Here is a 15,714-nt window from a genome sequence, read left to right on the forward strand (position 1 = left end):
TCTGTGTCAGAGGAGGACTCGGTATAATGGGGCCGAGACAGAAATCAAGCCCAGTCCCCTCTGGGGGGAAAAGAAAAATCGAGCAGAATATAAACTTCAGTACCTTCCTTGAGCCTCAGGGAGCCAGAAATAAGACAGGTGGCTCCGACAATTAAAAACGGGGCTAATTCCATTCATTAGGCTCACTTTAAAGCCTTACTGGTGTGGTAGTGAGCATGTTAAGTCACGGTGTTTGAAGTTGTTTCCAAGGCAAGATTTAGAAAGCCCACAAATAACTCTCAAGGAACTCATCGTAATACCAGGATTACCCACTTTGCCTGGAGTGGCCACGTCCACACTCACAGCTGAAACACCATAGTTTCTCTCATCTGAGCACACAGCCCCGCAGCCAATGGGGGCAGGAGAAGGCAGGGGGCAGGCTGGGGGTGAGCTCGGGGTGCCGAGGGGGCTGGAATACAGGGAGCCACTGGGGGTTCCGAGCCCAACAGACGTGCTCAGAAGAGGGAAAATCGCACAGAGCTCACCCAGTGGACCAGTGTGGGGTCTCTAACGATGTGCAAAAGCTTCCCTGGGTTCATACTAGGCTGAGCAGTAGGGATGCAAACCCTCTATCTCAGGTCAGGCCAAGCATGCACTCTCTGGCCTTTCCAAGTTGCCTCCCAAACCCTGGGCCACGCTTGCCCCACCCCCATCACTGGCCTCAGCAAAGGCAGGGGCCCCAGGGAACCAGGACAGGCCTGGGGAGGGAAGGCTGGCATTCAAGCCCAGGCAGAGGGACAGGGAGCCGACGGGGCTGGCCTTAGCACCGGGGAGGCCGGTCCTACCTACCCAGACCTGTCACTTTCCGCAGGCAGGCGAGGGCGTACTGCAGGCGGCCACACTCCTCGGCGTTGGCCCCGTAGCGCCGCAGCGTCTCCTTCACCTTGACCTCGTTCATGTCCAGCAGGGCATCCAGTGTGAGCTCGCTGAGGATCTCCTGAGAAAGCACAGAAAAGACCGGCAGAGAGCCGGTGAGCAGTCAGGCCAGCCCTGGAGCCCTCTTCATCCTCCCCGTGGCCAGGGCTGGGCTCCCCTGCTGAGTGGCAGGGGCCAGGTGCTGGCGGGTCCGCCTCCCAGAAGCCTCCACTTGTCAGAGGACACGGGCAGCCAGCTCTCACCCCCCACCCCCAGGGCTACCAGAGACAGCAGCTGAGGTAGACCAAAAGCTTCAGGGCCAGGGTGGGGGAAGGAAGAAAAAAACCCAGAAAAGTTATGATGAGGGCATGGTGCCCGCCTGTTTCTTTTTATTTCTCTGCACAGAAGAATGATGAATCATGACAACTTTTTAGAATGATAAGAACTTCAGATAAAGAAGGCCCTTTACAATTCTGCTCATCTGAATTAGACACGACAGATTTCAAGTGAAATTGGCTTAACAAGAGAAGGATGAAAAAGAACCCTCACCAAGCACTGTGTAGGCACTTACTATCCTTGCTTATTTCTCAGTCAAAACCTTTCAAGGGTTCAAGGTGGCAGAGAGGAAGGGACAGGCCCAAGTGTGAAAAGGGCTCCACGCAGACTTTGACGATGGACGGCCAGGTGACAAGGGACGCAGGGGGCCTCTGGGACAGAGAGTAGCCCCTGGCCGGCTAGCAAGGAAAAGGGAGCCTCAGACCTATAGCCGTAAGGAACTGGCTTCTGCCAGTAACCTGAATGCACGTGGATGTGGCTTCTTACTGAAGCTTCCAGGTAAGAGGCCAGCCTTGCTAACACCTTGACTTTCTCGGCCCGGTGACCCCAAGCAGGGAAGCTGGCTGAGCCCGCCTGAACACAGCCATCCAGTCTTCCTCCTACACAACTGTGAGCTAATAAATTGGGGATGCTTGTGGTTATTTGCTCTGCGGCAACAGAAAACTAATACAGAGAGTGAATATTTGAATCAAGGCCTGACTTCAAAGCTTGTGCTCTTTCTCCTCATCAAGGAGGAAGGAACCCCCTCCGGCACTGATTGCTTTGAGCCAGATGTGATACCAAGCCTGGAGCAGACACACAGAAGGATGGGACAGATCTCTGGCCTCATATGGCTCGCAGGTGACCGACATAAAAACAAGTCACTACAATGGCCTAGCACAGAGAAAGCTCAAAGAGCTACCGAACGGGGTGGGGGGAAGGGAGCTCGGCGCTCTTCCCCTTTGCCTTCCCCTTCTTCTTCTTCGGCCCCTTTCTACAGTTTCCAGATTTTCTATATATCAGGGAAGGCCAGACATCCCACATCAAATGATTCATATAAAACCCGCAGCTCTTGAGAATCTAAGATGATTATCACTGATTTTGGCAAGCTGTGTACTTTTCTTTTAAAAGAGTAATGGGGGGCCCTGGGTGGCGCAGTCGGTTAAGCGTCCGACTTCAGCCAGGTCACGATCTCGTGGTCCGTGAGTTCGAGCCCCGCGTCAGGCTCTGGGCTGATGGCTCAGAGCCTGGAGCCTGTTTCCGATTCTGTGTCTCCCTCTCTCTCTGCCCCTCCCCCATTCATGCTCTGTCTCTCTCTATCCCAAAAATAAATAAACGTTGAAAAAAAAAATTAAAAAAAATAAAAGAGTAATGGTTATTGGGGCACCTGGGTGGCTCAATCGGTTAAGTGTCCAACTCTTGATTTCGGCTCAGGTCTCATGGCTCATGAACTGTGAGATCAAACCCCGGGTCAGGCTCTGCGCTGACAGCACAGAGCCTGCTTGGGATTCTCGCTCTCTCTAAATAAATAAATAAACTTAAGTAAGTAAGTAAATAAATAAATAAATAAAAGAGTAAGGTTATTGTCAATTCATGCTGCTGTAAATCTTAGACTTAGGTGTCAAAACTGAATCTGATGGGGGCGCCTGGGTGGCTCAGTCGGGTGAGTGACGGACTTCGGCTCAGGTCATGATCTCACGGTTTGTGAGTTCGAGCCCCGTGTCGGGCTCTGTGCTGACAGCTCAGAGCCTGGAGCCTGCTTCTGATTCTGTCTCCCTCTCTCTCTGCCCCTCCCCTGCTCATACTCTGTCTCTCTGTGTCTCAGAAATAAACATTAAAAAAATTTTTTTTTAAAAACGGACTCTGACGAAGGTACAGTCTGTGAGTCATCACAGCAATGGTTTGGGGGCTTTGTAATGCTGGTGGTGGGGGCCACAGCTGAGGCCTGGGGTCTGGCCATATCCTCCCCATCCCCACCTTTGTGTCTTGTCTGCATATTCTTCAATCTCCACAGTTGTGGACAAGACTCTGACGGCTGTTTAGAATGATTCACATCAAAATTTAGAAAAACAGACATACACGAAAAAGCACCAAACCGCTCGTCATTGGCTGGGCAAACCCTTGCTTGTCAGAAATCCTTCCAGATGATAAAACTAGAGCCTCACAGGAAACTGCTGATAAGAACAGCACAGACAGCAGGCTGGGGAGATAAAGGGCCCCCGGAGAAGCAGCTTTTGTTCAATCGCGTCTCCCTCCTCCGGCCTCAGGGACACTCTTCAACAAAATGCAGTTTTGACCTCTTTGCCCCTCATTTTACCGCGAAAAGCAATTTGGCAATATTGTCAAGAACGAATCAAAGTGATGTTGACATTTACACAACCGCACAAAACAACGCAAGGTCTTTCCCTGGAGCGTCCTCAGTTCTCACGAAACGAAACGCGCACCTTCCCAAGGCTGTGATGACTCAGCAGTTCTCAAGTGGGATTCCTAAGCAAGCCTAGAAGCCCAATCCCAGATCTAACTGTCCCGCAAATAAGGATTGTCTTCATTTCTTTCTTTCTGTCTTTCTACTCCTCTCCTCCCCCCACACCCCAAGTTTCCAGCTCCCAAACACAGTAAGTGCATTTATTTTTTTTTTTTTTTCAACATTTATTTTTGGGACAGAGAGAGACAGAGCATGAACGGGGGAGGGGCAGAGAGAGAGGGAGACACAGAATCGGAAACAGGCTCCAGGCTCTGAGCCATCAGCCCAGAGCCCGACGCGGGGCTCGAACTCACGGACCGTGAGATCGTGACCTGGCTGAAGTCGGACGCTTAACCGACTGTGCCACCCAGGCGCCCCAGTAAGTGCATTTAGTATTACGGACCATCTACCAGTACGATGCGCCCAGTGCTTTGTGTAGGATCTCCAGTCTGGACAAATCAGCAAGGGTCATGCTGTCAAGTGCACCTTCTCTGAGCCTCAGAGACCATTAATGAGCGGCCGGCCAGAACTGAAACCTACATGGCTGGATCCCAGGGCTCCCTCAACTCTTCCCTGCCGTCATTCCCGAAGCTGGCAAAGCCTTGGGATGCCACGACTACCTCGGCGGGGGGGGGGGGGGGGGGGGGGGGGGGGGGGAGGGGGGAATTAATAATTTTTTTCAAAGTAAATTAAAGGAATTAATTTCTACCTGTTTTCTGAAAAGCAAACTACACGGTGAAATGGAAACTCTTTGTTCTCTATCAAGTGAAGTAACCCCCTAGAAAAGAGAAAAGAATATGTTCAAATCCATTCCCTTAAGAAAAAAAAAAAAAAATGGGTGGGGTTACTGGGATAGAAGGGTCCGTCCAGGATCATACTTAAATTGGAGCTGCCCCTGCCTCTCCCAGTGATGAGGGGGCAAAAGGCAGGCTGGAGGCCAGATACAAGCTAGCACAGACCCCCTCCAAGGTGGGATGTATGAGATACTCCTCAGGTACTGCTGGCTGCCCAAGGGCGAATGAAAGGAGACAAACGGTTAACTGATAGAGACTACAGTCATGTGGGCCAGGAGTCTCCATCAGTGTGCAAATATCTCAGTAAATTACAAGAAAAAGGCGACCTTATCAGTAGCCTTATCTCCAGAAACCCGTAGACTCAGTTTCCTGGAGCCCCAACATCCCCCTTCCATAGTGATGTGGGGAACACAGGCGAGAAGGAAATGGCAGGTAAAATTAAATTTCCTAACCTGCCGCCCATTGACAAACACTTGAGGCAAATACAGGGTAGAACATTTCTCCAGGAACACCCTGACCGTCCTAACGTTAATGTCTCACTACAGGGAAAACCACCTGAGCTAGACAACAGCAAGGCCTCAGGCATCTTAGGAGTCCTTTTTACTGTACCCAAGTCCCTCTGGAGATCTCCCTTTTGATGTTACTTCCCCCAACTTCATAGCATATAAGGAGCCACTCTTTACAACCCCAGCGTAGCTCCTTCCTGCCCACGGGTCCTGTCCCCGTGCTTTATTTCATAAAATCACCTTTTTGCACCAAAGAGGTCTTCAAAAATTCTTTCTTGGCCGTTGGCTCCGGACCCCATGAACCCCCCACCACCCCAAAACTTCATGACCAGGACAAGCATGGCTTTCCAGATGTGTGAACTATGTACATCCTTCCGCGAAATGAGAATGCCAGCATACATCAGCGTCATTTCTGACCGGTCCTTCCATCCCCCCTAATGAGGAGGGAGCGTGGGGCAAGCCGAGGGCAAGATACAGGCTGGCGTGCACGCACACACGCACACACACCCCAGGTGGAATGTTCCTTGGACGCTCCTGGCTACCCAAGAACAAAGCAAAGGGGTTTCAGTGCCTGCCACGGGAATGCGGGCAACTGAGGCAAACGAAAATTAAATTCCCCTACTGCCTACAGCCCACTGACAAGTCCTTGAAAATGGTAACCACCCTCTAGGAGCTCAGCTGCCTCGATGACGACACTTTGCTGGGGGCCAAAGGGAAATTGAGTTTAACATTATCCCAACTTCGAGGATCTGGTAAGTCCACTGCCTTTATCTCAACTGCCCCAAGATCTATGCTGGCAATCATGCTCCAGCTTACTGGCCCCAACATCCATCTGAAGGCTCTCACGACTGAGGCTTTATTAAACTGTGATAAATGGTGTTTCCCTGGCAACAGCTAGCCCCTCAGGGTCCTAGAAACCTTGCTTCCAAAATTCCTTGGAGACTTACTCTATCCCCGACCCCTTCCCAACCTGAAGGTATATAATGAGGACCCCAGCGCAACTCTTTTTGCCCATGGGTCCAGTCCCCGTGCTTTAATAAAAATCACCTTTTTGCACCAAGACATCTTCAAGAATTCTTTCTTGGCCATCGGCTCCGGACCACCCCATCATCACCCCAAAACTTCACCTAACCCCTCCTCCCTGCGGGGCTGGATCACCAGAGAGAGGGACCACCCCGCTCTACCTAAAAGCTGCCGTTAACGAAGCGAGCCACCAGTCAGCAAATCACCTAGTAGAGTAAGGGTCTCAAATACACAAGCCTCGGGGCCAGGCCTTGGGAAGAAGTGAGACCAGTGGGGCTGTGGCCCTCTTGATCTATCTTTTAACGGAGACAGAAGTAGAAACACTTCTCTCCTTTACTGGACAACAAGAAATCCAACAGCAGCAAGGTCCAAGCTAACGGGAAACCTACCCTCTGCTTTCACTCAGTGCAGGGGTGTGAGGGGAGGCTAGGGGAGGGTTGTCAGATCTTACTCTGAAGAAATCTGGAGTTTTTTCTTTTTTTATTTAAAAAAAAAAATTTTTTTTTTAACATGTATTTATTTTTGAGAAACAGAGACAGAATGTGAGTTGGGGAGGGACAGAGAGAGAGGGAGACACAGAATCCGAAGCAGGCTCCAGGCTCTGAGCTGTCAGCACAGGGTGCGATGCGGGGCTCAAACCCACAAATCATGAGATCATGACCCGAGCCGAAGTCAAACACTCAACCGACTGAGTCACCCAGGCGCCCCTAGAGTTTTACTTTATTTTTACGTGGTAGCAATTTTTACGTAATGCAAGGCTGTGCAGACCAAACAATCACATCCAGGAGTTACACGTGCCTCCAGACCCCAGCAAGGAGGCCCTGTGCCAAGAACCTGACGCCTCCCAAAGTTCTGATCAGCAACTTCTAAAGCTTTATTTCTGTAGGCAAATGAGGAGGGAGGGAGGCAGCCCAGCAGCAAATGCCCTTAGCTACGTAGCCCGGGGAGGGGAGTGGGGGCAGGCCTTCTTAGTGAGGCATCCACCCCAGCTCTGGGACCCCACCACGAAAACAAAGTACCCCGGTCTTTCAACACCTACAAATGATTTCAGACCTGAAGTTAATTCAGTCAAGATGGGAAAGCGCACGAAGCAAGCGGGCCGGAACCAGGGGAACCAGTATACAAAGAGAATGCATCCGCTCAGCTCTCAGCTGGACTTCCAGTTAGAAAAGTCAAGCCAGGGGAGGCTAGGTGCAGGCCCTGGGAGTGGCCCTAAGCAACTGGCACCCCCAAACCTCACCCACAGGTGTGATGTGCCCACCCACAGTGACAGGCACAGCCAAGTGTGTTAGGAAATTATTCCGGAACATGTACAACTTCTCTGGATTATCTCTACACTGAAAGCGATTAGGGAATCAGGTTCACCACTGCTGCAACTGAACTTCTACACCTGGAAACCCCTCAGGTGTGAGAGGCCCCAAGGTCCCAGGAGGGCCTCCCACCTGCCTGGAGGCCAGGACCCATACCCTAGAGTCGGGGTGAGGGCAGAGAATCTGTCTGCTGCGGGGAGAATTCTTGCCCACCTCACCCCAGCTTCTGTCTAGGAAGAAAATATGGAACAGGAGGGGCGCCTGGCTGGCTCAGTTGGAAGAGCAGGTGACTCTTGATCTTGGGGTCCTGAGTTCGAGCCCCACGTTGGGTATAGAGATTACCAAAAATAAATAAATAAACAAACTTAAAAAAAAAAAAAAAAGGTGGGGGGATATGAACTAGAAACCAAGAAGGGAAGACAAGGCCGCCCAGGCATTGCCGGGGATGCAAAGCCTTGTCTCCGGCAAGCCTCCGGTGAGCACGTGAGCACAGAAGTGGGGCAGCAAGGACACGGGACAGAGAAAGAGCTCCAGAGAACACTGGCTTCCTGCCTCTCACTGTTCCCTCAAGTCACGGTTCATGTTCTCCAGTAGGTGACGTGAAGTTATTCTTTCTGGTAACAATTAGAGAGGAGGGTTGGTTGAATGCTGAGGTCGCTCCCAGTCTACGGTAATTAAGCTGCTAGTTCTGTTCTCTAGAGCGGCAGGCAGGGCCGGGCTAGGCGGAACACAGCTGTCCCCTCCCCTCAGCGGCTGACAGCAGCTAGTGTCAGAGGCCAGGCTGAGTATCAGATGGTATCCTGGGACTTACCAGCAGCCACGGGGCTGCCTGGGGTCTATACTTAGAAGCCTGTGCCGGCCGACACTGAGAGCCGTCCACACTCGCCGCGGTCAGTCAGGACTAGAAATGCCAGGGGCTTCGATGCCTGTTTGTGGGCCATGTACAGAAGCTGGGGCAGCTCAAGGCAGAATTCCAGTGAAGTCCTGGATTAAAGGAAGCCCAAGAAGCAAACCCACACTTTGTGTTTCTATTTAGCCTTCTGGGCCAAGAGCACAGGAGGGGTCAGTAAAGGCAGTGACTACCTCATCGGTTGGGGCTAGCTCTCCAGGTCCATTTGCAGAACCCGGATTTCTGGTGTGGGGGCACAGGGACATCCCCCAGCTTCCCGGAAAGGGCCAGGATCCTTCACCGCAGACGCTTCCCTGGGACTGGTCACACCGGAGGGGCCAGGGGTAGACCCCCAGAGCCCTGTGCATGGTGATTCAGACCCCTGTCCACCCCTCTGAGGCCAGCGGGGCAGGCCGGGGAAAGAGAGGGAGAAGAGCAAGGCAGTTTCTATGGCGGTCCAGGCTAGGAACCCACGTGCCTCCAGTTGGGAAGGGAAGACCTGCCCCCGTGTCTCTCTCTGCCTTCTGCCCACAGCTGGGGCTCAGGGAGAGGGACAGTGAGGCGTGGGTAACAATAGTTGGAAATTCTGGGAGGCATAGGCGGAGCCGAGGCATCGAGGGCCTGGGTCAGGCAGCCTTCTGGGGTTTCCATGGAGATCAACAGTCGGCTTTGTTCAGGGGGCACGGGCTTTGACAATGGACCGGTTCTGGGCCCAGCCTCCTCCTATCCCAGGGCTGGGAAATGAGAAATAGCAGCTCCTGGGAGAAGTCAGACACTTCCTGGAAGGCTTCTCTCCACCACTCCCCAGCTGGACTAGCATCGTGAAAGAAGGACCAGACTTGGTCAGTGGAATCCCGTGACCCTGGACTAGTCCCTATCCCTCTCTTGCGGTTTGGTTTCATCACTTATAAGATGGGTGGGTTTGGCTGGATTAGACCAGTGGCTCTCAACCTTGGCTGCACCCTAGAATTACCTGGGGGGGGGGGGGGCTTTTAAAAGGGATCCTGATGCCCCCCGCCCCACCTCACTCGGGGTAGGGACCGTGAGAGAAGACAAGCTACAGGGCCTTAAGTCTGGCCAAAGTAGCCCAGGGAAGAAAGTGTCTGAGAATGCCCAGTCCAGAAGGCAGGTCTGGCGGCCAGGGCAGGAAGGGCAGGGCTGTGCCCTGGGGTTGACCCCTGCCTATCTTCTCGTGAGCCCCACACTCCTTCAACTCAATCCCAGCCTAGCCCAAGCCCACAGGTGTCCCATGGGAGGTCTGTGCCTGCCTCCCTCCCTCCCACCAAGCCAGGGTGGGGGCACACAGAGTGGGGGACCAGGCTGGAATCTCCAGGGAGTGGCTGTCTCTGGCCTATGCATTGGTATGTCTGGGCTTGAAAGCCTCAGAACGATGGTGCAGTGACGGCATAAGGTGTGGATGTAGAGGAATACAGGTCAAGGGAGAAGCACTGAGGAGCAGGTCAAGAACCAAGGCCAGTGATGAGCATTTATTATGCATCTCCTGGGTGCCAGACGAACTACAGAGGTCAGCGCTGCAATCCTCCCAACATCCTGAGATGGGTGATAAGGCTCAGAGAGGGTAGGTGAATTGCTCAAGACCACACAGCCGGATTGGTAAGGCTGAGGCGTGGCCATCTCTACCTGTGCCCAGCCAGCTGGCCCTGCCTGCACTGGTGCCCGCCTATTTGCTCTAGAAAGTGAGCTCTTTTGCCCAGGGCAGGGTTTACTTGGAGTCACAGGTCACATCTGGTTTTCCTGGCTCCATGCACGGCCCTTCCCCTGGGCCCAGCTGGGTGCAGCTCTGGCTCCGGGGATAAAAGCACACAGGAGGCCTCCCAGGGTCTTCTCCCCACATGCCCTTTCAAGGCCTTACCTTCCCCTGGTGCCCCGTGGATGAAACCGGCGCTTTCTAACTCCGCCTAGGACCAGATCTCCAAGCCGCCACCATCACCCCAGGGGCCGGCCCCACCCTCCTGGAGAACCAGTCCTGTGCCTCCCAGGCCCCATTTCTTCTTCCTATAAACCCTGAGGTACCTGGTGCAGGGATTGGCGAGCTTTTTCTCAACAGAGTGAATGATCTTCAGCCTTGCAGGCCACACCGTCTCTGTCAGAAGTACTCAGCTTGGCCATTAGACCACCAACACGGCCGTTGACAACACATCAACAATACGCACTCTGACACAACGTTAATAACGGACACTGAAATCTGAATTTCACGTAACCGTCAGGTCACCAAACAGTCTTCCCTTTTTTTCTGTCAAAACTGTGAAAACCATTCTTAGTTTACATGGCGGTACAAAAACCAGTGGGGGGCTGGGCTTGGCCCACGAGGCACAGTCTGGCAAGCCCTGATCCAGTGGGTCACTGAGCCGCTCAACAAACACACGTCAACTATGTTGGGCTCCATCTCCTCGCGGCCCTAAGCCTCACTGCTCCTTCCTTTCCACCTACCTCCCTCTGTGCTGACAGGTCTTCTCCCCGGCCAGCAACCCGCTCCCCCGGTCCCCAGCCCCCGCCAGCATACAATCTGCAGAAGGGGACGCAGAGGAGAGGCTTCGAGGTAGGCCCACACCTGCCATCTAGGCCTCCTGCATTTTGTCACCTTTCTCTGAGTCATCAACACACACTTCGCAAACTGCTCCTCCTGGCTGCTGTCTAGAAACAGCCAGACGCGTCCGGCATTAGAGAAACACACAAACACTCACCCCAGCTTCGGGGCTGCAGGCTTACCCCTCAAGACATGCTACTTCCAAAACGGAGACAGGAGACAGGCTCCTACAGGGGGCGGTTCTCTATACCCAGGATGTTTGCTGATTATGGAAAAAAATAAATGAACACGCTATTGTCCACCAGACGCCACGGTAAAACTCAAGTCAGGACTGGAATACTGTCAAAGAATCAGACGGAAGAGAGAACGTTCAAAGATAAGACTGGGGTCAGAGTGGGACAGGGGGAGGGTTTGCCAGCAGCTGAAGAGCTACGCGAACCCTCAGGTGACAGGCTTGACTTCTGGGGAACTGGCAAACAGGAAAGTCCCTCCCCTGCACAAGTAGGGCAGGATGGGGGGGGGGGGGGGGCGGGGTACAGAGCTTCCTCGGAGCTGCAGGCCCTCCCTGGTTGACAGAGCAGGTGACAGGAGGACAGGGAGGGTGGCAGAGGGTGGGGATGCGAGCCAGGCCAACAGCTGGGTGAGGAGAGGCTACTGAGTAAGGGTGGGTGTGTGATGTGCCCTCCCCACAGGGGCACCTCTGAGAGGGGAAGGGGGTGCTGGAACTGCAGAGCAGAGTCTGGTTTGAAATGTATCTCCTCATGGAAAACCCCAGCTCTCCCAAGGGCAAAGGCACTGACAGAAACCGACAGGGGCTCCAGAAGCGGCCATGCTGCGGCCATCTTTACTGCTTGCTGGTGCCCCTTCAATCTTCCCTGTCCAAACACACCATTAAAAAGAGGATTCACAAAGGGGCGCCTGGGTGGCTCAGTTGGTTAAATGGCCAACTTCGGCTCAGGTTATGACCTCACAGTCTTGTGGGCTCGAGCCCCGGGTTGGGCTCTGTGCTGACAGCTCAGAGCCTGGAGCTCCTTTGGATTCTGTCTCCCTCTCTCGCTGCCCCTCCCCCGCTCACGCTCTGTCTCCATCTCTCTAAAAAATGAATAAACATTGAAGAAGAAAAAAAAAGGATTCAGACAAGTCTACTAGCCTCCTGCTTCTGTCTCCTCTGTATCTGCAGGGCGGGAGCAGAGTTCAGCCAGCACAGAGAGAGGCCCACAGCACCAGAGTGCCCCCAGACTGGCACCAGGGCCTTAGGACACAGCAGCTTTGCTTAGGGCCTCGGCACATGTCTGGCCCCAGGCTTGGAATCTAGTGGGCCCCAGCTTGGGACCCCCAGCCAAATCACAGACCCCTCTACCAGAGGGGCACATGCGAGTGTTCAGTTATGCGGCCTGTCCTTTGGGGTTGTTTGTCTGTCTGGGTGGGGGATGCGCGGGGCCACAGGAAGGGAGCCCAGGCTGGAGACCTGAGAACCAGGTTGCTCTGCTGGAAAACAGGGGCCGCATTGTTTCCAAGCTATCCAACCAGGAGACTAAGATCTGTCAGGAGATCCTGGAGGTAAGCAGAACCTTCTCTGTAGTTTTCCAGAAACCCTGTAAACAACTCCTGCCCCACAGCAACAAAGGGCCTCAAAGTATGGGAACCCAATGGAGCCCAATTGGGTGTCTCAGACTCAAGCCAAAGAGGCCATCACTGGTGCTACCAAGGTCTGAGGGCACGAAAGGAGCTAATGGAGATTCATGAGGTTAAGAAGAAGAGGATAAATCCTTCTTCTGCCAAAGTCAAAGAGCAGAATTCAAAAGGGACTTCAGAGATAATCTAGTCCAACTCTCATTTTAGGGAGGAAAAAATTGGAGGACCACAGAGGGGAGGGGACGTGCTTGGGTCACCCTGAACAACAGCCCAAGACCAGGACCCAGATTTCCAGACACCCCTGCCAGTGTGCATCACCAGGCTGTGCTGGGCCCCTAGGAGGGCTCACGGTTTTTCATTATGGGCATTCCTTACCCTGATGTAAAGTTTCATGCCTGCCAGCTTTTCTGAGCTGCTCTAAGAGGTGAGCCAAGGGTAAGAGCAACCCTGAGGTCTGCCCTGAGAATCACCTCTAAGGGCGCTAGCCTGAGGAATGCCAAGCCATGTGCTTGCCTCACGGGCCCAGAGCCCTACGGAATCCAGAGGGCTGGCAAGTCCCTTCTGTCTCGGTGGCTTAAAAGATAGCAGGTGTGCAGGAACTCTCAGCTCCATGTTCTTGCCCACCCCTCTCCACACCCACTGATGACTGTGCACACTTTTCTTCTTTTGGAAAAGAAGAAGCAGGGGCTCCTAGGGGGGCGGGGTGCTCAGTTGGTTACGCATCCAATCCTGGATTTCGGCTTAGGTCATGATCTCGAGTTTGTGAGTTTGAGCCCCGCATCGGGCTCCACACTGACAGCGTGGAGCCTGCTTGGGGTTCTCTGTCTCTCCCTCTCTCTACCCCTCCCCTGCTTGATGTCTAAGTAAATAAATAAACTTAAAAAAAAAAAAAAAGCAGCAGCAGCAGCAGAAGCAAATCCCATTATTAGCAGCTACACCCCAACACCCAGGTCCTGAGATGCGGCCTAAGACTGCCCAGGGCCAAGGCATGCTGATTCTTCCTCAGCTTCTCTCCATGCTTCCTCTTTCCACAACCAGTCGCACCCAGTCTAGTCATAAACGTAACAGCTACTGGTACTGCTACTGCTCGTGAAGGGGCCTGGGCACAGCTGCTTGGTAGCTAAGGAGAGTGAGGCTCAGAGAGATTAAGTCACTCACTTAGGCCACAGCAAGTGAGCGCCGGAACCTGGACGGGACCCCGGTCTGTGTAACCCCAAAGCCAGCACTCAGCCTCTCCACCCTTTGGCCTTGCTGGCCTGGGTGACCAGAGGCACTGACAGGCAGGGCTGGGGCTGCTTGGACAACTTCAGTTTCTTAAGCCCCCTGCAGAAAGAGCAGGCTCAAAACAAGCATGTATCCTGTTCAAACCGAAAGCAGGAACAAGCCAAAAAATCATTCATTCTCTAGGAGGATGGGGAAGATCTATTTCAGTAAGATCCTGATGGTTCCCCAGCCACTTTCCCTCAAGCAAGTCAGGGAATAAAACAGTGAAATGGAAATCACAACCTAGAACTCTGCAGACGCGTTCTATAGACAGGAGGCATCGCAAGGACTTAGAGCCCAGACAAACGTCCCCATTCTGGGGACTTGCGGGAGGGCCACCTGATCCCAGACCCCAACGCCTACCTTGCAACCCTCCAACCTCGGCTGGTCCAGGCTTTGTGCTTCTCGCAAGACCATGGGTGGTGGGGTCCCTGTGCCCCTGGCAACCTTGGCCAGCACCCAGCTCCACAGGCAATGCATGGTGAGGGGCCCAAGCCCAGGGTCCCCGGCAGCCCCAGCCCCTGGTACGGTGTCTCCGAGAAGGACAAGAAAGGGAGAGGAGTTTCTGTTTTCATGACTGTAGTGAACAGTCACTGCAGCCAAAAATAGTTTGTGCCTGGGAGTCGGGGAGTCAGCACATACCTCCCGGAGCAGGTGCTGGTCGTGAGACACACAGGCTCCGGCGGGCCTCGGGGCAGGGGCCTGGGGACGCAGGCACCCAGGATACTCAGGATATCAGGCCACAGACGGAGAAGTTTTACCCACCTCGCTGCTCACCTCCAGAAAGTTTGACCTGAGTCAACAGGAGCATGATCATCTCCCTCTTCTCGGTGAATCATCTGGGGAACCCCCACCCCCACACGAATTCCAATTACCCCCCCCACCTTCCTGGAGCTCTCACACATTTGTGGCTGGGTGGTTTGGACAACCACAGGAAGAGCCCTATGAACTACAATGGATGCCCTAGATGGCACACAGGACAACCATTAAAAATGTAGCTCAGCTGTCAAAGCTCTTAGAACGATACCCTGACAACCGTGAACTTTATGTACATTTAAAAAAAAAAAATGTAAAAGAAGTTAAGGGGCTGGCTATCAGTGGCTGGTAGAGCTGCGGAGGGATTTTGTTTTCTTTTTTGAGCTACTTTTTTATTTTCAAATTTTTCTGTGATGAACATTTGTAATTCGATTTGGAAAACGTTACTTTGAAATGCAATTCTTAAAAAGGAAGAATGTTCAGGCCTCACAGAGTTCGGAACACATACGTGGTTCTATCTCTGGGAATTTTTTTTTTCAACTTTTTATTTATTTATTTTTGAGAGTGCAAGTGGGGGTGGGGTGAGAGAGAGACAGAGAGAGACAGAGAGACAGAGAGAGACAGAGAGAGAGAGAGAATGAATCCCAAACAGGCTCAGCACTGTCAGTGCAGAGCTTGATGAGGGGCTTGAACCCATGACTGAGCCACCCAGGTATGCTTATCTCTGCGAATTTAAGGTAGGTAGGTAAGTGTGTGTGTGTGTGTGTGTGTGTGTGTGTGTGTGTGTGTGTGTGTATTTTGTGACTCCTGCTTTGAAACCAGATATCCTGGATGTGAATCCTGGCCATACCATGTACCATCTGGGTGACCTCAGGTAAGTGACACTGTCAGTTTCTCTAGCTCTATTATACGTTGGGGATAAAAGCATTGCCTCTGGCTATAGACTAAATATTCATGCCCCCCCCCCCACAACCCCCATCAAACCTAATCCCCAGTGTGATGGTATTAGGACATGGGGCCTCTGGGATGTGTTTAGATTAAAAGGGTGGAGCCCCCATGATGGGATTAGTGGCCTTTACAAAAAAGACCCCAGAGAGCTGCCCGGCCCCTTCCACCATGTGAAGACATTGCAGAGACAGCCATCTATGAACCAGGAAGTGGTTTCTCACCAGACACTGACTCTGCCGGGTCCTTGATCTTGGACTTCCCAGCCTCCAGAACCATGAAAGAGAAATTCTATTGTTTATAAGTCACCCACTCCATGCTGTTTTTGTCACTGCGGCCCAAATGCCTTAAGATATCATCTCATAAGGTTAC

General features: G+C 52.9%; 1 protein-coding gene across 2 annotated transcripts in view; it reads right to left on the reverse strand.

The window, feature by feature from the left end:
- KSR1 (kinase suppressor of ras 1) overlaps nucleotides 1-15,714 on the reverse strand; it is a 163,911-nt gene that overhangs the window by 45,669 nt on the left and 102,528 nt on the right. For both annotated transcript variants that reach the window (XM_086686538.1, XM_086686539.1), the window contains exon 3: nucleotides 829-976. In XM_086686538.1, coding sequence (XP_086542664.1) covers nucleotides 829-976 — 148 coding nt within the window. The remainder of the gene's footprint in view (nucleotides 1-828; nucleotides 977-15,714) is intronic.

This window comes from Puma concolor, chromosome E1 (assembly GCF_028749965.1).
Source record: "Puma concolor isolate L17-30 chromosome E1, mPumCon1.1.hap2, whole genome shotgun sequence".
Taxonomy (NCBI): domain Eukaryota; kingdom Metazoa; phylum Chordata; class Mammalia; order Carnivora; family Felidae; genus Puma; species Puma concolor.